This window comes from Caenorhabditis elegans, chromosome II (assembly GCF_000002985.6).
Source record: "Caenorhabditis elegans chromosome II".
Classification (NCBI taxonomy): Eukaryota; Metazoa; Nematoda; class Chromadorea; order Rhabditida; family Rhabditidae; genus Caenorhabditis; species Caenorhabditis elegans.
The window spans coordinates 10,855,116-10,878,328 of record NC_003280.10 but is presented as its reverse complement, the minus strand read 5'-3'; the positions used below and the strand labels follow the sequence as shown (position 1 = coordinate 10,878,328).

The following is a 23,213-nucleotide window of genomic DNA, read 5'->3' as shown; positions in this document are numbered from 1 at the left end:
AATATAATAAAAAATAAACGAGACTATTAGGAAAAGTTTGAATTCCCGGTTTTCTCGCCAAACACCTAACGAGACCCATGGTTCCGGGGCGGGGCATTTCCAATTGGCCGTGGAGCGCGTTCTGCGTCCCCATAATATTGAGATCCAGTTCCTGTAGAGTTCGAAATTCTCTTGTTCCTGAGAGCGATAATATGAAAAAAAAACAAAAAAAAGTTTAAAAATGCTCATCGCATTCAAATATTCAAAGTCCTTCTCGTCCTTGTTGCCTAAATACTGATTGACTTGAGTCAGCAAGCAAAAAAAAAGAGAAAAGGAACATGATATACTGCTCTTCTGAGCCTAGTGGGCCGGAAGTGCTCATCGTTAATCTCTGCGAGCTTCTATGGAGACATTTTTGACAGAAAAAAGTGACACAAAAACTTCCAAGACACACAAAAATTTTGTCATTTCAAAAAGCTTCTATCAAAAAAGTTAGGGGAGAATGTGCGAGGAAAATCCGAATTTTCCAATTAAAAAAGCTAGAACAAAGGCACCTGTGAGCCCATTTTTGGGGGGAAGGCGAGCAGGAAAGAGTATCATATTACTACATCCATGAAACTCTAGGGAGAGGATTTGGTTTTTGATGGTGAGAGAGGGAAAACTTGGAAAATGAGATTCATTCAAATATGGGAATGTGAAACTGATAGTGAGAAACTGAAAATAATTGAGAAATCGTGAAGAAAAAACCGAGGGGGAAATGAGATTTTTGAAAAGGTACACAAAATTGGTATTACGGTAGATAAAGGTTTCAATTGATATATTTGAAAATGAAAATTATTGCCTTAAATATGAGCGTTCAGATGAGAGTAAGTGAAGATTGAGGTTTCAATTGAAGTAAAAAAAAATGGGATGAAGAAGCATCGACGGACGGACGGGGGGCGCAGAGTCAACAAATAAAACAATTGAAGGTAAATACATTGAGTCAAAAGGAGGCAGAGTGTGTTCATTTTTGAGGTCCTCCAGCAGTAGCAGCAGCTACTCGTCTTTCTTTTCGTCTAACGGCATGTTCTTCGATTCGAGAAATTCGGTCACTAATCGTAATTCGACAATGCCCGACAGCTGATCGTTTCCGTCATCACCACGGGTCCACCTGGAGAAATTTTGGAATTGAAATTGAAATATTTGAATAAGCAAACGACATCTGGTTGGAAGATGAGAATTTATCTATTTGGGGGGGGGGGGGGGATACTCACTTCAAAACCCGATGATCCTTGAATTCGACAAGTTGGGTTCGAAGAGCAGCGTCAGTTGAAGCAATGAAATCATCTCTGGAATTTTTAGGATTTTTTAAATCGAAAAACAAAAAAAATTATTTCAAAAAATTACCAATTTTGAAGTTTTTTCAGATTTTTTTCGGTTTTTTTGAACGAAAATTAGTGTTTTTGGGTTTTTTTTTCAAATTTTTTGGTTGTGCACAAAAAAAACCGAAAATCGAAAAATATTTCGGGGCATCCTTTGTGCAAGCTTGCAGGTTTTTCGGTTTGGCCTTTAAAAAATTGAAAAATCGAAAAAAATTAGATTTTTTTGTCGGTATTTTCAATTAAAAAAATTTCCCGCTCTGCCCAAAACCAAAAACATCAAAAATAATTAGTTTTTCAGTTTTTTTTGCTCAAAAACTCTAAAAATCAAAGTTTTTTAAAGGTTGCTATTATTTATGATTTTTTCGGTTTTTTAAACAAAGTTTCCGTTTTTTGGTTATGCTTAAAAAAGGGGAAAAATCGAATTTTTTTTTCAAATATTCCCAGTTTTGAATTTTTTGCTTTAAGAAAACTGAAAAATCGAAAAAATTTATTTTTTCCACTCACTTTGCCGCATTGAACAAATCCCAGAATTTGACAGGCTTCTTGGTGTCAAAGTACATTTGGAAAAAGAGACGGAATAATTTTTGTGAATTGACGGCAAGAGATTTCCAGAACACATCAAGCGATGACATTGTATGAGAGGATTGATTCGAACGAGCATCAAGACCAAGAAGACGAGAATCTCCAGTCATTAATTCTTGAAGTGGAATTTCGAAGGTGTTGATTGTGATGTGAACGAATGAGAGTGATGATAGTTGACGCTGAAATAAAAAAAGATAAATAACTGGAAATAACTTTTCTAATTTTTAAAATATTTTTGAACCTCTGGAATATTCAAATACAAATTATAAAAACACATTTAGAATAGAAAAATTACAATTTTTTTTGTTACATTTCTAAAATTATACCATGCCTTTATGAATAAAAAGTTTTTAATTCAAAATTATTTCAAAAAAGTTTATAATAAATATTTTTCATTTTAGAACCATATTTTTGGCATTAATAAAAATGTTTTTTAAGAATGTTTGTTTTTTCTAATTTTTCTTGTTTTTTTTTAAAGTAGAAAAAATTTGTTTGATTTTTCCGGAAAAATTGAGAATTTCAAAAGAAAATTGACTAAACATTTTTACAATATATTTTATTTTATTTGAAAGCTATTTTTCGGAAAATCTAAAAAAAAATCTAAAAATCGTTATTTTCAAAAATTTAATGTTTTTAGTGGGTTATAATTCGAGTAAATGCCATCAACTGTAGCGATTTTTTTAAAATTTTTTTGCCATAAATTTGACTGTTTTTCAAAATTGTTTTTTTTTCGATTTTTTGCCGTTTTCAGATTAAATATTAATTCGATTTTTTTAAGATTTTCTTATTTTCTCTTATTTTTCTCTCTGTCAAATTTTTATTATATTTATGAACAAAAAACATACTAAAATATATAAATTTCTACAGAAAAAAATAATTTTAAATAACAAAAAAATATAATTTTCTGTTTTTCGAAAATTAAAATTTTAGATACCCACCGAATTCCAGATGAACGTCGAGTAAATGTGATCAACTGTAGCAATCAATTTCACCGAATCCCGATTCTCAAGAAGTTCGCAAAATGCTTCTTGATCACTTCTGAAATTAATTAAAATTAATTTTTTATACATAAATAAAAGCGAATTCCCCTCACCTCCAATCAGGAGCTTCAATATTATCAATGATAAGAATCAACTGTTGGCTATTCATTTTTCTGCGAATAGATCGAGCCCAACTAATCGTAGATTGGCCTCTCTTCACATTACAATTCAGCTTCATATTCTCATTGATAGCTCCAAGAAGAACTTTTACATTGAGCCCATCTTTCCGTGCATCCACTCTCATATATGTATAATCGGATAGCTCATTCTCAAATTCTGTGAGAACATCACGCTTCGAACCGACACCGTGCAAAAGAATATTAAATCCAGCTGCTAGGTAAAGCTTCCATTTTCCGAAATCATTATCCGCGAGATGCTCCAATCGTTTTTCGAATTCCGTGTTATCTTTTTTGGTAATATAATTTCGAAGTCCAGGGAGATCACATTTTGTGAAATCAGTGATAGCATTACTGATCTCATCGTCTTCCTCAATTTCTTCAGTATTTCCATTTCCAGCACGTCTTCCACGACGGGATTTCGCATTATTCATTCGTTCTGACGCCGATTTTCCTTGCATAAAGTAATTTTCGATTGCTGATTGAGCCATTGATACAGTTTCATCCCTGGAAAAATGATTGATTTGCTTCGAAAATGTACTTATTTTTAGCTAGATGGAAGATTTTCTAATTTTTGCGCCAAAATTCCCGGTCTCGGCACGACAATTTTTTTTGAATTACAAACGGGTGTGCGCCTTTAAAGAGTACTGTAGTTTCAAACTGTGGAATTTTTATCGATTGTTCGTTAAAATTCATGCGCTTTTAATTATCCTAGTTTTTTGTTTATTTAAAAAAAATTTTAACAAAAAACAATGAAAAATCGATGGAAATTCCGCAACGAAATTTTGGCCTACCATTATTAAAGGCGCACCGAATCATTCAGATGAGTCTCGGCGCGCGAAAAACTTTTAAATTTTATGGTAGTTTTTTACTTTCATTTTTCAAGAAATTACTCCGTTTTTTGTATTTAGTTCTCCTTCTATTATTCTATTAAAAAACCGGAAAAATTTAAAGAAAAAGAAAATACTACGATACTGTTTTCCGCGCAGAGACCCGCCTGAATAGATCTGTGCGCCTTTAAGAACACATATTGTGATAATACAGCACTCCTTATAGACGCACCCCCGTTTTGTTTTCAACAAAAATTGCCGTGTCGAGACCCGGTTTTGCTCAAGAATTCATCTGGATAATAGATACATACTCGAAGCCCAGTTGTTCCAAATCTTCTTCTAAATTTGATTGCAAATTTCTAGAAGCATTCTCTTTTCCATTCGTCTTTTTCTGTCTGGATCCTTCTTTTTCTGGAGTCGATTTTTTCACAGGAACGGCGGCACTGGGCTGGACAGTTGCTCGTTTCAAAATTTTTGGCCGTGGCATTTTCTGAAATTAAAATTGAAAAATAGATATTTAGATTCATGCAGGAAATGTTAAGCTTTAAACTGAAAATATAGTTAGGCGTTAAGAAAACGAACCAAAAACTCAACAAAAACAGCACAAAATCAACAATTTTTACAATGAAAACACCATTTTATCCGAGGTTTATTCATTTTAATTCACAAAAGAGTATTGGAGAGATTATAAATATCACATTTTAAATTAAATAATTTATAGAATTCCATTTACTTGAGAAGAGACCATTTGAACTGCTCGTTGGCAGATTTCATGAACGAGAAGCCGATTTGTGATACGGATTGATCGGAGAATGAGACTTCGTCGGATTTGAGAGCGGTTCTTTGGACGACAGCCTGGGCGTCAGTTTCCATGATAATTCTGTAATAATTATTTTAAATCAGTTGAATACTTTTAGAAATAAAAAAAAATAACCCTTCATCACAGATTTCGTCAATAATCAGCATGATAGTGTCCATGGAATCGATGAGAGCCTTCTTCTCGACGTTTTTGCGAAGAACGACAGACACAGCATCGTAGAGACAGGTGAGAGTTGCGTCGAGGAAAAGCTCATTCTCGCGGGTCGATCCGAGCACGTAGAAGTACAGATCAACGTTCGAGCGGTACAAGCAAGTCACTCCGTCGAGAAGCAGGATATCGGCTTAAAATGTTTAATTTTTATTGTTTTCATCAAAAAAAAATCAGCCAAACCTGAAGTGTTGCGGGAAGTTTTCGAGAAGAGACTTTTCTCGAAAGCTTTTTGCTCCTTGACAGTTCCAAAGGTTGTACGGTCGTAGTACTGAAAATCGATATTTTTTCGAGTTTTTTGTATGGTAATTGTGAAATAAACGACAAACCTTGGCAAGAACACGGTTTCCATCCTGATCAAGAATCACAATTCCTTTGATACTGTACAGAGAAGTTGGATTCTGAAATTTCGCTTTTTAGTTAAAAAAAAAAAACTTCAATAATAAGCTGCAAATGAAACTTACAGTGTCAAAGTCTGCCATCTTATTGCAAATCCTCTCTTTTGCTAATATTACCTATAAAATTAAAAATTTATCTCTGAAAAACAATTTAAATGGAGGAAAAACATTGAGAAACAAGATAATCCACGTCAATAGTCAATGAAATTGAGCGCGTAAATCGACATGTGATCGTGGCGAGACCCGAGGTGGCTGGCGGCCGCCGGCCTAGGTTTTCGTGTAGATTTACGAGCCGATTTGTTTTCGCAATTTTTAACAATCGGCATTTTAATTAAGCTTAATAACTACATAAATGTAACTAGTATTTATTTGTATTATTTTCAGATAAAATGGGAAAAAAGCAACATCAGAAAGATAAACTCTATCTGACCACTTCTGAATGGAAATCGATTGGAGGACATAAAGATGGTTTTTATTTAAACACGAGTTATAAATAAAAACAAGATTTAATTTCATATTTCAGATACTGGAACAAGACTCCAAAGAGCACAGTTCAAAAGGTTACCCATCAACCATTGCTCGCTGTCACTTCTACCGTTTGAAGACCCAGTTTGCGCAAGATCAGGAGAAATTTTCGATTTAACGTAAATTTCTGTTTATTTTTTTTACTTTTTATTAAAAAATTTTCAGTGCTATCGTTCCTTACTTGAAGAAGCATGGCAAAAACCCGTGTACAGGAAAACCGTTGGTTGCCAAGGATCTAATCCACTTGAAATTCGATAAAGGAGAAGATGGAAAGTTCCGATGCCCAGTTACATTCAGAACATTCACGGACCACAGTCATATTCTGGCCATCGCTACTTCCGGAAACGTCTATTCTCATGAAGCCGTGCAAGAATTGAATTTAAAAAGAAATCATCTCAAGGATCTTCTAACCGATGTTCCGTTCACAAGAGCTGATATAATTGATCTTCAAGACCCAAATCATTTGGAAAAATTCAATATGGAGCAGTTTCTACACGTGAAGCTTGATTTAAAGACGTCAGAAGAGATTAAAAAAGAAAAAGATGCAATGAAAGATCCAAAATTCTACATTCGACGAATGAATAATGCTTGCAAATCAGTTCTTGATCAATTGGATAAGGAATATGTCCCAAAGAAGAGCTCCACAGAAACTGATGAAACTGCCGATGAGATCAATGCAGCACATTATAGTCAAGGAAAAGTCGCAGCTGGATTCACATCCACTGTAATGGCTCCAGTTACAAGCAATAAAGCAGCTGTTTTGGATAATGATACAGTTCGGTACAGCCGAGTTAAGAAAAATGCTTTTGTGCGGCTTGTTACAAATTTTGGGCCATTGAATCTGGAATTATTCGCGCCGAAAGTTCCGAAGGCCTGTGAAAACTTCATCACACATTGTTCGAATGGATATTATAATAACACCAAATTTCATCGGTTAATTAAAAACTTTATGGTAAATTTATTATAAAAATAGTTAAAGTTATAACAAAAAATAATTAAAAATTTCAGCTGCAAGGAGGCGACCCAACTGGTACAGGACATGGTGGAGAATCAATTTGGGATAAGCCATTCTCAGATGAATTCATCTCCGGTTTCTCCCATGATGCTCGAGGTGTGCTCTCGATGGCTAATAAGGGCTCTAACACCAACGGATCACAATTCTTCATTACATTCCGGCCGTGCAAGTATTTGGACAGAAAGCACACAATTTTTGGGAGACTTGTTGGAGGACAGGATACACTAACGACGATTGAAAAGTTGGAAACTGAAGAGGGAACTGATGTTCCGATGGTTTCAGTTGTTATTATGAGAGCTGAAGTATTTGTGGATCCATTTGAAGAAGCTGAGAAAGAAGTTCAAGCTGAGAGAGCAGAGATTTTGAAGAAAAGTTTCTTAATTCTATTACTAATTTTAAAACTAATGATATCTATTTTCAGCTTCTAAGGACGCAGCTTCATTAGCAAATAAAAAAGCTAAAGAAACTGCAACAAAACCAGAAGCAGTTGGAACTGGAGTCGGCAAGTACATGAAGTCGGCCGCAGCTGTGAATAAACGACAAGGAAAAATGGAAGATGTACCCTTGGAGGCCGCAAAGAAAACTAAATTTGCAAGAGCAGGCCTTGGAGATTTCTCAAAGTGGTGATGAAGACCCTCTCTTTTTTTTTAAATTTAAGGAATAAAATACTTTCATCGAAAATATAATTGAAATGAAAAGTAATCTTAAAGAGGATAATTTACATTGCAAAATACAAAACAGTCGAACGAGCACCTAGAACGAAAATGGTCCAGGAAAAGCTCAAGCTCTTCTCGGAAGGAACATCAAGGCATTTTGGTAATAAATTGTGGAAAAGCCATAGCACATACACTTTGGAGCGAGGAGAAATTGTGGGAAAAGAGATTTTAATAATTCTAGAAAAAAAGTTTACACTCGAGAAAAGGCAATGAAAAAAGGTTTTAAAAGAAGAAACAAGCTGGTATTATGGTAGATAAATATACAAAACTCGCAAATAAAGCATTAAAATGAGAGATTTTGAGCTGCAAATGTAGATAGATCACTCAGTTTCCGCGGTTAGCCATGGCGTTGTTCAACTCGCGAACGATCTCATCTTGCTTCTCGAGCTCACTCTGCTTCTCTGTTGAACGGAGATCCGACATCACCTGGAAAATATTTTTTTCGAAAATTGTACTTTTTAAAAATGAAACTTTTTTCATATAATAAATTTGCATTTTGCTTACCTTCTTCGTCTTTCCAAAGTATATCTCATTGATCGTCAGACGCATTTTCGACTCCTGATCCTCAATCATTCGTCCCATATTAGCCAAGTGTGTGTTCTGATCGTTGATTGGTGCATCCATCTCATGCTATAATATTTCTTTTTAAATATATTCACAACTCGAAACCAAAACCTGTCTTGTAAGGGAGCCACCGAGGTTCATCACACCGCTGGAGCTTTTGTTTGTCTGCAGCCACAGCATGATAGTGGAGGTGAGCTTGTAGTGAGCCTGGCGTGCCTGGAAAATTATAAATTAAAAAAAAAAACTCTTCAACAGTTTTTGAACCAACTCTTTCCGTGATCTCAATAACGTGAATAGAATCCCAACATCCTGTTATATTTTTGGCTCCGTCTCCCTCTTTCTTGATGAGCACAATTCCGGCGAAACCTCCATTATCCAAGTCCCAGAAGTAAACTGATGAGACGCCTCCCTCGAAGTATCTGGAAATTATTATTATTTATGAGCAAATATATGATTTTTCTGTCAACTTACAAATCACGGTATGACTCAAAAGCGGCATTTGCCTCGATTTCCATTTTTCTGCGCTTTTCCGATGGCAATTGTCCATCCTCGAGTGGTGGATCATAGGTATTACTCCATGGTGATCTGAATTATCAGAAAAAATCGATAGATTTCAAATAAAATGACTCATACCTGTAGCTATCGCCATCTCGATTGTAGTCACAAAGCAAATACTGTTTGCCGGTCTCACGGTCCGCGGCGATTTTCAGCGGTTGATCGATAGTGCCTAAAACCATCAAGCGAATTTTTTTAAATTAGTTAAAAAGGAAACATACTGAGAAGATCATCAACAAGATGAGGGCACAGATCGATGAGGTCCGTCAAATTCTTGTCGCAGTGTTGTGGAGGAAGTCTTCGCATCAAGTCGAGGGCACAATCGAGCTGTTGTTCTCCCTGGTAAATATTTATTATAAATTGTTTTTAAAATATTTATTAAAATACCATTTTTGATAGTTTCGAGCCGGATGTGGGTGTGCTCCCTGAAACAATAAACTTTTATGTCAGATTTTAAGTCGTTACAACCTATTAAAAACATAAAAAGACTCTAAACGATTGGGTAATGATTTTTTAGTTCACAAATAAGATTAAATTTCGCAAAAATATATTTTAAAAGCCATTAGAAAGCAGGAAAGTTGCGAAACGGAGCGACCACTTCATTGATTTTACACTCCGTTTCTCTCACTCTCTCGTCCCTCCACCGTACCCATAGTCACTCTCGTCGGCAAATCGCGGCGAGACCCGCGAGCTTTTGGCGTTTCGCCAGAGTTCTTCAAATTTTTGTTTTTTTCTTCGAGCTTTTAAATTTAAGTTTTTTCCGTCAATTTTTATGTTAATAAACCGAAAAAATTAATTTTAAATTAATTGACATGAAATTTTCATCGCAAGTTTATCCGTGTTCTGTACATTCTCATCGCTTCATCTCCGAGAAAACACCGAATCCACTAAATTTTGTTATTTCAGTAATTGCAGCCAAAACGAGTCAAAATTGGAGCGCGTCAGAGTAAACGTCACTGCCGCAACCTTCCATCTGAAGTGAGTATTTAAATGTGAAAATTTTGAAAAACTGGGTGAAAATTCGCGCACATTTCTGTAAATTGGCTCCCGATTTGGTTTTCAACGTTAAAAAACGAAAAAAAGCATTTTCAACGTTTAAACGTGCGTTTTAAGGAGGTTTTCATTATAAATTGCCAAAAAATTCCACTTTCCATTGACTTCAAATCATTATAACCTAGCTTCAGCGTGCAAAAAGAACAAAGGCCGTCTCGAAAGTCAGTGAGCATACTATGAAAAGATCGAGTTCAATGTTGGACATCAACGAGGACAGTCAACATTCCACGGTCAGAACTTGTACTTTTCTTTTGATCTTGCCGCTTTGCTAATGGATTTCTTTTTTGAATTTTCGTTGAATTTAATTATTTTATCGCTGCAAAGGGCTTTTACAATTTTCCCTGAAATCGTCACTATAAAAGAAAAGAAATAATTGCAATTTTATTGCATTCTCCGCAACTACATTCTGTTTTTTCCGACTCCAAATAGTTCAAAGTTCTCTAGAATCACAATATCTTCCTCTGAAGACAAAAGATCAGTTGTCACTAAAGCCACATGCCGACTTTTCTGTTCAAGGGGGGTTCCACCATATGTTTCGGCGCTCAAATTACATGTTTTTTCGCGAAAAAAAGCTAATTTTCCTGTAACCTGAAGGGTTTTCTTTTTAAATAAATAAAAATGTTCACGTTAATCCAGTGATATATCGAAACTAGGTGACCTAATTGACGTGGAGTTCAGATTATACCGGCTTTTCTAGAACTTTCTATCTGATTTTCAGGATTACTGCGCCGTTTCTTGATAGTTTTCGTCTAAAAACCGAGTATATTTTAATATTTGTTGGCAGTTTTTGTCTTATTTATCACAATTTTCAGTGAGAATTCCTTGGTTTTTCTCATGGGATAAGCGTTTTTCACTGGAAAATATATTTTCTTGGTAGAAAATTCTCCTCGACGAAATCGTAGTTATATTCTCCCAGCCGAACACTAAAATGCTGGAAAACTAGGAAACTAGGGTCTAGTTGAAAAATTTTGCAATTTTTCCAAGTACAGCAGCACTTTTTTAAAATATTATCTTTAATATGATTTTCCACCATTTCTCTCTCTCTCTCTCCTGACTTTTATCTTTTTCGTCATTATTTCTTTTTCTCTGTTACAGCACTGGTTCTGCTCTCTCCTTTCCTCTTGTCGTCATTCAAAAGGTTCCCTTTGGTTTTGTTTCTCTCTTTTTTTTTCAATCTCTACGTCTCACCACTCTCTCGCTCTCTCTCACATTGTTTGATTTTGATTTCAGTTTCTGTGCTGAGAGAACTTTTCAACTATCTCTTCTTTGTTTTTTGCTGTCATCTTCTTCCTACTCTTGAAGCCGCCCGATGCTCGGTTTTGAGCCACTCAAAGCATTGAGGAATACTGTTTTTATGAAATTATCACCTTTTATTGCATATTTTGGTTGATTTAGGCACATTTTAAGTCGGTAGGCGTCCAATTTTGATGCCTATCTACTTAAAATGTGCCTAAATCAATGAATTAATTAGAGATAAATGACCAAAAGATGCAATTCAGGATAATAATTTAGGAGAAGTTGGAGTAATTTTAGATTTTAGCAATGTTTGGCTACTTTTTTCGGACTTTTCAGGCCAGTTTTAGTCAAAAAGCTGCTCTTTCCAACTTATTTTGCACTCTATGCCCTGCGTCTCTCACTATCTCCTAACAGTTCAGCCATTTTCACTCTCATTTCATCTGCCTTGGCAGCTGCATGTCAGCAGGCTCCACGTTTAACAAGCTCTCAAATTTTGCTCTAAAAAGCCGAAAATACATACCATACAGAATTATAATATTTCAGAACAAAGCTCCACCACCGAAGAAGGCGCCAGAAGATCGATTTGATAGTGCCAATATGAACGGTAAGTAGATAATTTCAATGAAAATGTGATTTTAGAATAAAATAACTTTTTTTTTGTATTAGATTTTTGTATTCACTCACATTTTCATAATTAAGACAAAAACTAATATGTTGAAAAGCTTCAGGAAGTCACGTCACCCTTGTCGAGAATCTTCCAGTTGAGAAGGTTTCAAGTGGCGAACGCATTGCCATCCTCGACTTTGGAGCACAATATGGAAAAGTTATTGATCGACGTGTTCGCGAGCTTCTCGTACAATCAGAGATGTTTCCACTCAACACGACAGCTCGTACACTCATCGAGCTTGGCGGATTCAAGGGAATCATCATTTCTGGTGGTCCCAACTCGGTATTCGAACCAGAAGCCCCGTCAATCGATCCAGAAATCTTCACTTGTGGATTGCCAGTTCTTGGAATTTGTTACGGATTTCAGTTGATGAATAAGCTCAATGGAGGAACTGTAACAAGAGAGCATATCAGAGAAGACGGAGCATGTGAAATTCAAGTCGATACGAGCGTTCATTTGTTCAATGGACTTCACAAAACAGAAACTGTCTTGCTAACTCACGGAGACAGTGTATCAGAGGCTACGGTGGCTCCAGACTTCAAAGTTATGGCCAAAAGTGGCCATCATGTTGCTGGTGAGTTTATTGAAAATTTTATTCACATTTTTTTAAAACAAAAAAAAACAAAATTAAATAATAATTTTCTGATTTTAATATTTACCAATGCTTCTAACCCCTCATCAAATATTCGTACTTTCATCTCAAAACCTTTTTGCAGGAATTTGTAACGAGAACCGCAAGCTGTACGGTGTCCAGTTTCATCCAGAAGTAGATCTCACTACCAACGGCACGAAAATGTTCGAGAATTTCCTTTTCAAAGTTGTCGGATGCTGTGGAAATTTCACTATTCAAAACCGTGAGCAATCGTGTATTTCGGAGATCAATAGCATTGTCGGTGACAAGAAGGTACTCGTAATGGTGTCTGGAGGTGTCGACTCGGCTGTTTGTGCTGCGTTGCTCCGTCGTGCTCTTGGACCAAATCGGGTCACAGCAATTCATATTGACAATGGATTCATGCGTCATGAGGAGAGTGATGCTGTTGAGAAGAGTCTTGCGGCGCTTGATCTTCCGATTCACAGTGAGTTTAAAAAAATTTTTTTAATTCAAAAAAAAAAATTAATTTCAGGGTATAACTTCGGCACAACGTTCCGTTCCAGTACAGAACACTGCAAGGATGGAGAAGTTGCGTTGGATGAGTGTGATGATCCGGAGATGAAGAGAAAAATCATTGGAAATACATTTATTCGCGTAAAAGATGTGATTATGAAGGACTTGAATATCAATCATGATGAATATTTCCTTGCACAAGGAACTCTCCGTCCAGATTTAATTGAAAGTGCAAGTGCTCTTGCTTCGGGACACGCGGACACTATCAAAACTCATCACAATGACACATTTTTGGTGCGAGAACTGAGAAAACTCGGAAAAGTTGTGGAGCCGCTGAAAGATTTCCACAAAGATGAAGTCAGAGAGCTTGGAAAAGATCTTGGGTTGCCTGAAAGTATTGTGCAGAGACATCCATTCCCAGGACCTGGTCTTGCGATTCGCATTCTTTGTGCATCAGATAAGAGGCCGGAGTTGATGTTCAACGGTCCGATGTATAATGGAGATGTGCAAGGAAGAATTATCGATGTTACTGAGCAGTTTTTAAATTCTGCAATTAATCCAAGTCAAGGAATTTATGAACACCTGCAGTTCGAGCAGGCACGGAACAATGTGAGTTGTCACTATTGAAAACTATATCCAGAGTCTATTATTTCTGTTTTTCAGGTTCTACTATCACTGTCTGAAAGAGATCGCCAACTCGCCGAGCAACAAACCTTCCAAATCAGTGCTCACATTCTTCCAATCAAAACAGTCGGTGTTCAAGGAGATGCCAGATCCTATTCGTATGCAGTTGCACTGTCCACCGAGCAACGACCAATTCCATGGAAACTCCTGTTCGCGTATGCTTCAGTCATCCCGAAGCTGTTCCACGGAGTCAATCGAGTCGTCTACGCATTTGGATCAAAAATCGAGTTTTCGATCGAGGACCTGACGAGAACATATCTTGTACCACACATTGTCACTAAACTTCAAATGGCGGATCACATCGCCAATAATATTCTATTCGGACGTGTCGCTGCTTCGGATGGTACGCAGCTGCCAAATGTTGGGCACAAAATTCAACAGATGCCAGTCGTCCTTCTGCCTGTTGATTTTGATCGTGATAGAGATATGATTGGATCATACAGGCACTCGATTGTTCTTCGTCCGTTTGTCACATCGGACTTTATGACTGGTCAGGCTGCGATTCCAGGAGTTCACTTACCGGAAGAGGTTAGTTTTCGACAAACATTTGTTTTTTTTTCTAATCAATTTATATTTCAGACTCTTATTGAAATGGACAAGGCCATCAGAACCAATGTTCTTGGTATCTCTCGTGTTCTTCTGGACATGACCTGTAAGCCACCGGGCACCACCGAATGGGAATAAGCTTTTTCGGACTAAATCGTCATCACTGGCCTTTCTCTTATCATTTTATGGACTGATCTTCATCCGATGCGAAATAATAATTTTCTCAGGTGTCTTTATCATTTCCGCTTCCCTCCATTGTTCTCTTCCCAGTTTTACAGTTCAATTCTTTCTCTATTAGTTTTTATATCATTTTCATCTCTTAAAAGAAAGGTTTTTCAGGTAATTGTTAAATAGATTATTGTTGTATCATGTTGATTTTGATTCTTCGTTTTTTCTCATCCCGGGTGCACTTTTCCAACGTCCTCTGTTCCCTCCCCAATTTTTTTGCTCCGATTTTATGTGTTTTAAAGCGTTAAACGTCAGTTCCCAGTGCCGAGTTTTCAAAAGGTGTCCATCGGTTTTTTTTTTAAATTTTTTATCTAGTGCTCAACGATACCGATGAACATTTCCGAGCTTGGCGTGAATCCCGATAGATTTGATTGATATTCACGGTGCTGCTTTTCTTCTAAATATAAATGGTTCTTGTTGATTTGTTTTTTTGTTTGGAGAAACGACACAATATCATTAGGGCAAAGAAAATTGTCATAATAAGAGCAACAATCTTTGTATCTGGACCTTGTAAAAATATTTTAATTCTGAACTTATGCTTTTACAAGTAAAGTCAAATCTTTTCCAGCAATTTATCAATTTTTCGCGAAAAATAACTTTAAAAAATTACAGTAATCTCTCTTCTTCAATTAAAGGCGCATACCTTTAATTTGAAAATTGTATGAATCGTGCCGAGACCTTTGACCACACGTTGTGCACGATCCTTTAAATTTTAAATTTTTGCACAGGTTTCTGACCGATTTTCGTTCTGTTTTCGGCTTCTTTGTATTTTTTTATTGAAATTTTTCATTTATTTAGGTGAAATAGGTAAATACCAATAAATTTCCATTTTACTTTCTCCCGCCAAACTGAAATTATCAGCGAAAATTCAATTTTTTCCTCTCTTGTCTCTAAGGACATCTGAAGCTAGTCTTCCTTCTGCCAGCATTAGCACCGCGCCCTTCTCTTTCTCTAATCCTCTCCGAATTTCCACTCTCTCTCCGTCTATTCCTCGCCCCCAGCAGCCATTTTCATCATTTTCAGCTCCCAAGGTGACCCTTCCTTGTTGTTTTTTTTTTCGACTGACGCGGTTTATATTTCTGAATTTCTTCTGTCATCTCTCTTCGTCTCACTCGTTTTTTTTTGATTTCACTTTGGAAATGTTGATCGAAATGAGAGAGAGAGAAAGCGTGTTGGAAGGAGAGAGAGAGTGTGTATAGGAGACAAAGAGAGTCCCAGAACCCATCGGTGGTTCCCCCAACTATCCGTCTCGATCAATTACTCCCAGAGAGAGAGACCATGTTTCAAAATGTTTTTGCAACACTTTTTTGTTGAGAAGTGCACATTTTATCACAGCACAGGTTCTCAGTTATCACTTCTTTAGACTAAATTAATTTTTGTAAATTAGTTCCGTGTAAAAAAAATTAAAGAAATTTCGTAGCAAATCGGCTAATTCGAAAAAAAAGTAAATTAAAGAATTATTTTTATTATTTTTAAAAAACCCCTCCAATTCCACATGGTGACTATAATTTTATAATTTTCCTTCTTCTCTACTATAAAATAATTAATAACTAGAAACAAATAGCCTGGCTCAAAAAATGTTGCCTTCAAGTTGTGATCTTTGCATTTTCGAACGGATGTCAGTCGTCTCGGTAATAAACAAGAGACGCAGACATTGGACACACACGCGCCCGTTACAATTGACAAGATGAATTTCATAAGGAACCTTATTCCCCCTTAGTTTTTTTACTCCCGAGACACATTTTCATCAATCTGATTTGCTCTCGAGTACTTTTGATCTATAGTCAAGATATTGTTTGGCGCCGTCTCTCACGAACCAGCCAAACTGGTTTTCGCAGAATTTGAAACGAGAGCGCCGATTGCATTGATGCTGCTGCTGAAAAACCAGAGGAAGGTCATTTGAAACATTTGAAGCGACGGTGTTCACCGTTCCGTTTGCCGGCCTTTACCCAGAGAAATTATCGAAAATTGCCTCGTGCTGTTTCTTGAGTCATCTAATTCTCTTCTCGTATAATAGAATATTCTCGAAGTAAATTAAAAATTCTATTTAATTAACGTTTTAATTTTATCGCTAACCGATGATGCTAAATTTGATAAATTTTGTCAGACATAGTTTGTAGCTTTTCGCGGGAACATATTGTATGTTGTGCCCACTTCCACGTGGTAGCCACTTTTGGATAGGTTTGATGACGTTTCTATAGATAACCCTTGTCGCTTATCTCCACATAAAAGTGTACTTTCCTCCCAAATAGGGCAGTCTCGTAGATTTGTTTGACCTGCAGCTTTGGACAACGCTTTTTGATTGGTCGAATTCATTTTTCTCTGAAAAATAGTATTTAAAATTTGTTTTTCTGCAAAATAACGCTATTTCCCAGTTTGGCTAGGAAATACCACAAATAAATAAGTAGAGAGAAAAAATTCCGTAAAAAACTTTGCACGCGATTTCGCTTCAGAAAATCTGAAATAGTCTCAAACATAGAAATATAAAAATATTAAACAAAAAAATTCAAGAAATAATGAAAAATCTAGCTTTTAAAAATGTGATCTTTAAATTTTGGCTAACGCCCACTTTCTAACCAATCAGCATCTTCGAACTCCGCCCACTTCATCTGATTGGTTCGAAAGTTCTCATTTTGGAAAGAATGGAGTCAGGGCTATTGCAAAAAAATTTCGTTCAAAAAATATAAAATAAAAATTTTCCAAAAAACCAATGTTACCAAAAAAATTCGATTTTTCATCATACCAACTGATACATATAATTTAAAAAAAAACAAATTTTTTGGTTTTTTGTTCTGAAAAAACTTTAAAAAATCTATTTTTACCAAAAATTGGGTTTCTCGATTTTTTGGTGGCATTTCAGATTTTTTGAAGCAAGTTGATCCTGGAGCATCAAATTTCTATAATTTGCAGCTCAATGCACTTTGTCCACCAGTGTCCCATGCCGAATACGCATGAAAAAGGGCGCGTTCTACCCGAGTTTAGTTTGAAATATTCTCTTTCGTCGTCTTCTCTGTCCATTTTTCTTTGGTTTTCTTATCACATGTGTTTGCTGCTTCTATTCTCTCTCTCTTTCTCTCTTTGCCAGCATTTTGTACTGTTACTGATAATAACACCAATTTGTGTTACATGTTGTTGCATTTACTCTCTCCGCCTCTCTAAAAAACCCCAAAATTCTTCATACTCTCAATCAAGATGCGCATCTTTCAGGCGCGCCAGATGACGTCGTCCTCGTCATCAGCACATCAGCCACTTCCAGCTGACAATAAAGTTGTCATTTTTGTTAAGAGGCCAGGTAAGATTTTATTTAAAGATTTTCAACGAAAAAAAAATTATTCAAGAAAATCCAGAAGAATTGTTTTAAACAGAAAACAGATCTGAAAAAGAGCTGGGAAATCGCGCTCTATTGTTAACCCAGGGGATGGCGGCTATTCTACAAAATGGCCTGTTTTCCAACAATTTTCATTAAAAATTAATATGAAAATCTAGAAAATGACTCGAATTATCTGAAAAATAGTATCAATTTCAGCTGAAAAATTTGAAAAAATGCACAAAAATGGTCTGAAAGTTGGAAATTAAAGATTATCGAAATATATAATTTTCCAGCTTCGTTTTTCAGCAATTGTCAACTTTCATGCTATTTTTGAGCAGTTTCTCAAAATCTCAGCTGGAATTTATGTTATTTTCAGATAAAGCAAGTAATGTTCTATATTTTGACACTAACTTGTAATTAAAAACGTTTATTCAACGTAGTGCAACGTTTTTCATAAAAAATGACTATGAAAATATAGAAAATCACCAGATTTATCTGAAAATATCATAAATTTCAGTTAAAATATTTGAAAAAGTGCACAAAATTGGCCGGAAAGTTGTCAATTGTTGAAAGACGAACCTCGGCAATTATATATTTCGATAATCTTCAATTGGCAATTTTCAGGCCATTTTTCAGCACTTTCTCAACTGTTTCAGCTGAAATTAATGTTATTTTCAGATAAATCAAGTAATTTTTTATATTTTCATACTAATTTTTAATGAAAAATATTGAAAATTCCTTCAAATTTTTAAATGTTGTTCTCTCTAAACATAAAATTTTCAGGAGAGAACAATGCCCCAACAATCGACTGTTTCGACGTAGTTCCAATCGATTCTCCATCAGAAAAGGACATAACCTCCGATCAATGCATCGTTCGAACTCTATTCCTATCTGTCGATCCAGCACAACGATGTCGTATGAATCCATCAACTGGTGTCGATTATTTGGGACCTTATGAAATTGGAGAACCAGTTGATGGAATGGAAGGAGTCGGAGTTGTTGAGAGAGTTGGATCAGCATGTACACTTGAAGTTGGAGATCTTGTAACTGGATGTATTCGATTATGGACATGGACTAAATATTTCGTCTGTGATAGTAGTGATCTTGTCAAAGTGAACCTTCCATCATCACGAAACTTCTCGCCAAGCGTCATTCTCTCGTGTGCAGGACTTTCTGGTATAACAGCACTGCTGGGTATTCGGAAGAAGGTATACTTGCACTATTCTGTTATCAGAAAGCTACAAATAATAATTTGACAGGCGCTGATTGATAGAAGTCGACCGCAAACTATTGTAGTGTCCGGAGCAGCGGGAAGTTGTGGGTCACTTGCAGGACAAATTGCCAGGATAGAAGGATGTTCGAAAGTTATCGGAATTTGTGGATCTGATGATAAGTGCACGGTTTTGGTAAGTTTCAGCATACTTTGGAGGACGTCATCGAACAATTTTTCGATTTTTTGGAGGAAATCGAAAAAAAATTGTCAAAACATCCCTCTAAAAAGAAGAAAAATGACAAAAATTTTAAGCTTTTCTCGAAAAAATAGAACAAACACATATTGATAAACTAAAATTTTCAATTTTAGAGTTTTTGAAAATCGAAAAATCTACATCATTGCTTTGGAAAAAAAGTTTATCAGACATATTTATTTGTTTCAGCTAAAAAAATGTTAGAATCCAAATATTTTCCGGCTGAAAACCACATGATTAATGCAATTTTTTACAAAAATTAACTTTTTTCAAACGAATTTTTTACTGAAAATGGCAAAAAAAATCGTGGAAAAAATATATTTGACGGAGAAGCCGATTTTCGAGCTTTATCTAAATTCAAATTTTCTAAAATGTATTTTTAAAAAATGCAATTTTTATAAATTTTTTTTTCCAGAAACATTTTTTCAAAAATTTTTCCAGAAACGAGAATTTGGATTCAACGATACGATCAACTACAAAACAGAGAATGTATCTGAAAGGCTTGGACATCTGGCACCCGAAGGAATTGATATTTATTGGGATAACGTAGGAGGAGTGATTTCAGATGATGTCATTCGCGCTGTAAGCTGAAATTTAAATTTTTACTAAAATTATCAAAAAATACGGTTTTTTTCCAGATGAACAACGAAGGACGCGTGGTGCTTTGTGGTCAAATTGCTGTGTACAACACTGATCTACCGTATCCGCCACCACTTCCCGAGCATACTACAAAAATTATTAAGGAAAGGAACATACAACGAGAACGTTATCTGGTGTTGATGTATAAGGATGAAATTGATGAGGCTGTGGCTCAGTTGTCAGAATGGTTACAACAGGATAAGATTAAGGTGAATTCGATAGATTTTTCCGATTTTTTCCGAAGAAAATCGAAAAAAAATGATGAAAAATCAGCATAAAATTCAATGTTTAAAAAAATCAAATGTTGTTCTGTATTGATGAAAACCAACATATATATTGCTTCTAAAGAAAAAAACTACCAACATTTTTTTATTTTTCAAAATCTTTTTGAAAAAAAGGAAAAACCGGCACTCTTGGTCATAATGATCGAATATAACTTTTTAAAAATTGTATTTTTCGCTTATTTCTCCAATTTTTTACTCAAAACACCGTTTTTGTAAATTTTCAGACATTTTTCTAGAAGGAAAAAAAGTCTCATTAATTTATAACTCTTTCGGAAAAGTGTCTAAAAGTGAAAAAAAATTCAAGAAAAACCGATGAATTTGTCCAAAAAAAAGCGAAAATGTCGAAACTAAAACATTCATTTTTTGTGCTAATTTGAAAATTTCAAACAAAAAAAATTTAAATATTTTTCAGGTGAAAGAGACAATCTACGATGGCCTCAACGCTGCTCCAAGTGCATTTGTCGATATGATGAATGGAAAGAATATTGGAAAAATGCTTATTCGTCCTTGATTTCTTGATTGATTTTTTATTTAATTTTCTTTACAAAATTCACAGAAAATGCTGAGCTTCTTCATCGCATTTCTTTCACAATCCCACATCGCCCTTCCTTTCCCCGCTGAGTCGTCAAACCATTTGATTACGAGTTTTTTTTTGTTTTTTTTTTCCTCTTTGTACCTTTTAAGAGATTACTGTACGCTTTTCCCCACTTCTTTTCTTATGCTCAGTCATAATTTTTCGGCACTTTTTTTTTAATATTTGAAATATTCTGCCCTAATCTGTAAATATATTTTCGAGTATTAGGAATTCAATTCTCTCATTTAGCTATCATAACTTATATGTAATTTTTTTGAAATTTGACATTTTTACTTATGTCTCTATATTCGTGTACCAATGCAAATAAAATAGTTCGCGTTGGCTATTTGCAAATTTTGGTTCAGAATATAAAATGTTTGAGAGTCTTTGAATATTTTTTTAAATTGAAAATTTGAAAACATTATTCAAAAAATGTTTTTAGACTAAAAGTATCGTAAAAAAAATAAAATTTTAGATTTTTCGCATTATGAAAAATTGAATTTTTTCCCAAAATTCAAAAATTTTCGTTTTTTTTTCGGAAAAAATTCTGTAAAGGAAATTATCGTAAATTATTGAAATAATTTTTTTTCCTAAAAAAAATATTGAAAACCCAATTTTCTGTCTAAATTTAAAAATCCCCACTTTTTTCAGATGGAAGTTTTAAAAACGAGAGAAACGATGCTCACAAATCAAGAAGTTCTTTCATTTCTGAATGCTCTCAAAAAAGAAGAAGATAATAAACAGCAACATGAGCGGTGTAAGCAGCTTTCAACTGTCATCTACGAGGTTTACATTTTTGGATTTTGGAATATAAATTTAAAAAATGACATCGATAATTCTCGTAGAAAGAAGAAAATCAGTTTTTTACAGTTTTAAATTGAAAATTTGATTTTAAAAAATTTTAAAAAAATTCTTGTGGCCAAAATCGAACATTTTTCGATGTTAGAAATTTTGAAAAAAATTAATTAATTAATTAAAAATTTTTTTTTTCAAAAAACGAGCTTTTTCGATTTTTTCTAAATTATTACCATAACTTAATGGAAAAATAGAAAGAAAAAACAGACAAAAAAATAGAAAAATAAACCCGAATAACGAAATTTTTCGGTTTTGGAAATTTGGACAATTGAAAATTGATATTAAAAAATATATAATTTTCGATTTTTTCGAGAACAGCTTTTCGAGAACAAAAAAAATTACTCTGAAAATAGAAAATTGTACACATTTTTTTTCGAAAATTGACAAAAATCAGATTTTTTGTTTTCCAAAAAATACTGAAAAAAAGCTACAACCTATGTAGTAATTATTTTTATTTTTTCAGAAATTTTATTTTGTTTAACAAAAAAAATTCTGAAATTTAAGAAATTTCAAAGATTTCCATGAATTTTTCCAGTAAAAAATCTAAAATTGAAATTTTACATATTCCATAAATTTCAGTTCAATTAGAAAAAAATTCCCAATTTTTTCCCTATAAATATTATTTAAAAAATCCATTTTTCAGACGAAAAAATATCTGAATACGAGCCCAGCAGTGACGCAGAACGAGGCAGTCATTTGTGAGCTTATTCCTAAATTAGCACCCTTCAAAGTGAGTGAGATTTGCACCAAAAAAAAAAAGAAAAAAACCATATTTTCAGCTCACTGGCGCGGAAACTCTGCAAGTTATCAATTTGAGACCATCGACCACAGCTGATGTTTGTATTTTTGGAACATTAAAAAAACTTAATTTATAAAAAATCCAAAAAAAAAAAGAAATTCACTCTTTATATGATTTGGAGTGTAATTTTTTTTTAAATTAATGAATGAAAACAGTGTGTCAGACTTTTTAGCTTTGTTATGAAAAAAGTGCAAAAACAATTTTTCCTAAAAACTTCGAGTTTCTTTTTTTTTGAAAAGCTGAATGTTTTATCACCAAAATCGGAAAAAAAACGAAAAATCTACAGCCCTACTAAGATTTTGAGTTCAGATTTGAAAAAAATTATCAATTTCCAGATCCAACTGCTAATCGAAGAAACAGAAGAACGATTCCCATCTGAAGAGGATCTCGAAAAGCTCGTGAGCACTGTATCCGAATGTCTGCCACCTCCACCAAAACGATGATCTCTCTCTCTCTCTCTCTTAATTTTTTTTCTTCTTGTTGATTTCGAAACTGTTGACTGCTGACTGTTATGAATAAAATGTTACTGTTTTTTCCTGATTTTTTCTGATTTTTCCCGTTCCCTTCGATTCGAATCACCACCGCTCGTCGCTTTGTATTTCATATTTTATTTCTCAACCATTTTTCTGTGTTCTTCCTCTTAGTTTCACCTCTGCTGCTGCTGCTGCTTTATTTTCTTCTTCTCGCCGTCATTTCACACTCAATCGAGACTTTCAGCAGCCCAGGTTTCTCTTTTTTCGGTGGTCGTTTATCCATATTCCATGGCAACGAGAAATGATATAATATGCGCAGCTTTTGCTCTCCTACAAACATCAGCCCCTCTTGATCTTCTTATTGCCCGCCCGCCTCGCCCACTCATAAGTCTTAATGATGGGATCAGTTTGTTTTTTTTCGCCGAAAAGATTCTAGTAATTTTGGCTTGAGTAACACCTTTTCCTGGGCTCGAGGACTAAAAAATCGTTTTTTTTTTCGGAAGCGAGTTTCTTTCCCCCAAAAAATTTTCTGCCAAAAAAAAATTTTTTTTTCATTAAAAAATCGAAAAAGTCATTTAAAAAGACA

At 34.8% G+C, this 23,213-nt stretch overlaps 7 protein-coding genes and 1 non-coding gene across 11 annotated transcripts; 5 read left to right on the top strand and 3 right to left on the bottom strand.

Annotated features, from left to right (window-relative positions):
- Positions 1-394: 394 nt before the first annotated feature.
- orc-2 (Origin recognition complex subunit 2) lies at positions 395-4,398 on the bottom strand. The gene is made up of 6 exons (NM_063938.7): positions 4,220-4,398; positions 3,016-3,585; positions 2,861-2,960; positions 1,845-2,101; positions 1,233-1,307; positions 395-1,129 (listed from the first exon to the last, which is right to left on the bottom strand). The coding sequence occupies exons 1-6, from the start codon at positions 4,393-4,395 to the stop codon at positions 1,015-1,017; spliced, it is 1,293 nt and encodes a 430-aa protein (NP_496339.1). The 5' UTR covers positions 4,396-4,398; the 3' UTR covers positions 395-1,014.
- Positions 4,399-4,532: 134 nt separating this feature from the next.
- On the bottom strand, positions 4,533-5,450 carry copz-1 (putative coatomer subunit zeta). The gene is made up of 5 exons (NM_063937.4): positions 5,400-5,450; positions 5,265-5,336; positions 5,119-5,206; positions 4,843-5,068; positions 4,533-4,788 (listed from the first exon to the last, which is right to left on the bottom strand). Exons 1-5 carry the CDS (start codon positions 5,415-5,417, stop codon positions 4,638-4,640), a joined length of 555 nt encoding a protein of 184 aa, NP_496338.1. The 5' UTR covers positions 5,418-5,450; the 3' UTR covers positions 4,533-4,637.
- A 267-nt stretch (positions 5,451-5,717) lies between these two features.
- cyn-4 (Peptidyl-prolyl cis-trans isomerase 4) lies at positions 5,718-7,550 on the top strand. The gene is made up of 5 exons (NM_063936.7): positions 5,718-5,801; positions 5,857-5,977; positions 6,024-6,810; positions 6,867-7,245; positions 7,295-7,550. The coding sequence occupies exons 1-5, from the start codon at positions 5,723-5,725 to the stop codon at positions 7,498-7,500; spliced, it is 1,572 nt and encodes a 523-aa protein (NP_496337.1). The 5' UTR covers positions 5,718-5,722; the 3' UTR covers positions 7,501-7,550.
- On the bottom strand, positions 7,502-9,133 carry cap-2 (F-actin-capping protein subunit beta). The gene is made up of 8 exons (NM_063935.10): positions 9,096-9,133; positions 8,930-9,047; positions 8,787-8,880; positions 8,625-8,738; positions 8,422-8,572; positions 8,265-8,369; positions 8,094-8,219; positions 7,502-8,015 (listed from the first exon to the last, which is right to left on the bottom strand). Exons 1-8 carry the CDS (start codon positions 9,096-9,098, stop codon positions 7,914-7,916), a joined length of 813 nt encoding a protein of 270 aa, NP_496336.1. The 5' UTR covers positions 9,099-9,133; the 3' UTR covers positions 7,502-7,913.
- Positions 9,134-9,608: 475 nt separating this feature from the next.
- gmps-1 (putative GMP synthase [glutamine-hydrolyzing]) lies at positions 9,609-14,650 on the top strand (the record flags this gene model as incomplete). 3 transcript variants are annotated; one of them, NM_001027085.4, is made up of 8 exons in its annotated part: positions 9,609-9,686; positions 9,893-9,991; positions 11,541-11,601; positions 11,726-12,238; positions 12,381-12,740; positions 12,789-13,378; positions 13,433-13,981; positions 14,033-14,650. In NM_001027085.4, 7 exons carry the CDS (start codon positions 9,938-9,940, stop codon positions 14,135-14,137), a joined length of 2,232 nt encoding a protein of 743 aa, NP_001022256.2. The 3 variants fall into 3 exon arrangements, with proteins under 3 accessions (NP_001022256.2, NP_001022257.2, NP_001076631.1); NM_001027086.6 differs by having other exon boundaries at positions 9,615-9,686; positions 9,887-9,991; positions 11,720-12,238; positions 14,033-14,647; NM_001083162.5 differs by lacking the exons at positions 9,609-9,686; positions 9,893-9,991 and having other exon boundaries at positions 11,595-11,601; positions 11,720-12,238; positions 14,033-14,137.
- On the top strand, positions 11,157-11,213 carry mir-2216. The gene has a single exon (NR_051623.1). It is a non-coding gene; the product is annotated as a pre-microRNA mir-2216 (primary transcript).
- Positions 14,651-17,419: 2,769 nt separating the features above from the next.
- M106.3 (Prostaglandin reductase 2) lies at positions 17,420-20,887 on the top strand (the record flags this gene model as incomplete). 2 transcript variants are annotated; one of them, NM_001393183.1, is made up of 6 exons in its annotated part: positions 17,420-17,519; positions 18,321-18,745; positions 18,797-18,943; positions 19,445-19,585; positions 19,642-19,851; positions 20,339-20,887. In NM_001393183.1, 6 exons carry the CDS (start codon positions 17,420-17,422, stop codon positions 20,435-20,437), a joined length of 1,122 nt encoding a protein of 373 aa, NP_001379459.1. In that variant the 3' UTR covers positions 20,438-20,887. The 2 variants fall into 2 exon arrangements, with proteins under 2 accessions (NP_001379459.1, NP_001076630.1); NM_001083161.4 differs by having other exon boundaries at positions 17,435-17,519; positions 20,339-20,842.
- Positions 20,888-21,151: 264 nt separating this feature from the next.
- On the top strand, positions 21,152-22,687 carry M106.7 (DNA-directed RNA polymerase III subunit RPC9; the record flags this gene model as incomplete). Its single annotated transcript, NM_001083163.2, has 4 exons — positions 21,152-21,286; positions 21,999-22,085; positions 22,135-22,191; positions 22,490-22,687. 4 exons carry the CDS (start codon positions 21,152-21,154, stop codon positions 22,595-22,597), a joined length of 387 nt encoding a protein of 128 aa, NP_001076632.1. The 3' UTR covers positions 22,598-22,687.
- Positions 22,688-23,213: the final 526 nt, after the last annotated feature.

Excerpts from the sequence above, each read along its gene's own strand:
- orc-2 (NM_063938.7), bottom strand. The coding sequence starts at position 4,395 with ATGCCACGGCCAAAAATTTTGAAACGAGCAACTGTCCAGCCCAGTGCC. Across the intron at positions 2,961-3,015 it reads ATTGAAGCTCCTGATTGGAG|AAGTGATCAAGAAGCATTTT; the intron begins GTGAGGGGAATT and ends AATTAATTTCAG. Across the intron at positions 1,130-1,232 it reads AAGGATCATCGGGTTTTGAA|GTGGACCCGTGGTGATGACG; the intron begins GTGAGTATCCCC and ends AAATTTCTCCAG.
- copz-1 (NM_063937.4), bottom strand. Across the intron at positions 5,207-5,264 it reads GAAACCGTGTTCTTGCCAAG|TACTACGACCGTACAACCTT; the intron begins GTTTGTCGTTTA and ends ATCGATTTTCAG. Across the intron at positions 4,789-4,842 it reads GACGAAATCTGTGATGAAGG|AATTATCATGGAAACTGACG; the intron begins GTTATTTTTTTT and ends TAATTATTACAG.
- cap-2 (NM_063935.10), bottom strand. Across the intron at positions 8,881-8,929 it reads TCTTGTTGATGATCTTCTCA|GCACTATCGATCAACCGCTG; the intron begins GTATGTTTCCTT and ends TGATGGTTTTAG. Across the intron at positions 8,016-8,093 it reads ACTTTGGAAAGACGAAGAAG|GTGATGTCGGATCTCCGTTC; the intron begins GTAAGCAAAATG and ends AATATTTTCCAG.
- cyn-4 (NM_063936.7), top strand. The coding sequence starts at position 5,723 with ATGGGAAAAAAGCAACATCAGAAAGATAAACTCTATCTGACCACTTCT. Across the intron at positions 5,802-5,856 it reads GATTGGAGGACATAAAGATG|ATACTGGAACAAGACTCCAA; the intron begins GTTTTTATTTAA and ends TTCATATTTCAG. Across the intron at positions 7,246-7,294 it reads AGCAGAGATTTTGAAGAAAA|CTTCTAAGGACGCAGCTTCA; the intron begins GTTTCTTAATTC and ends ATCTATTTTCAG.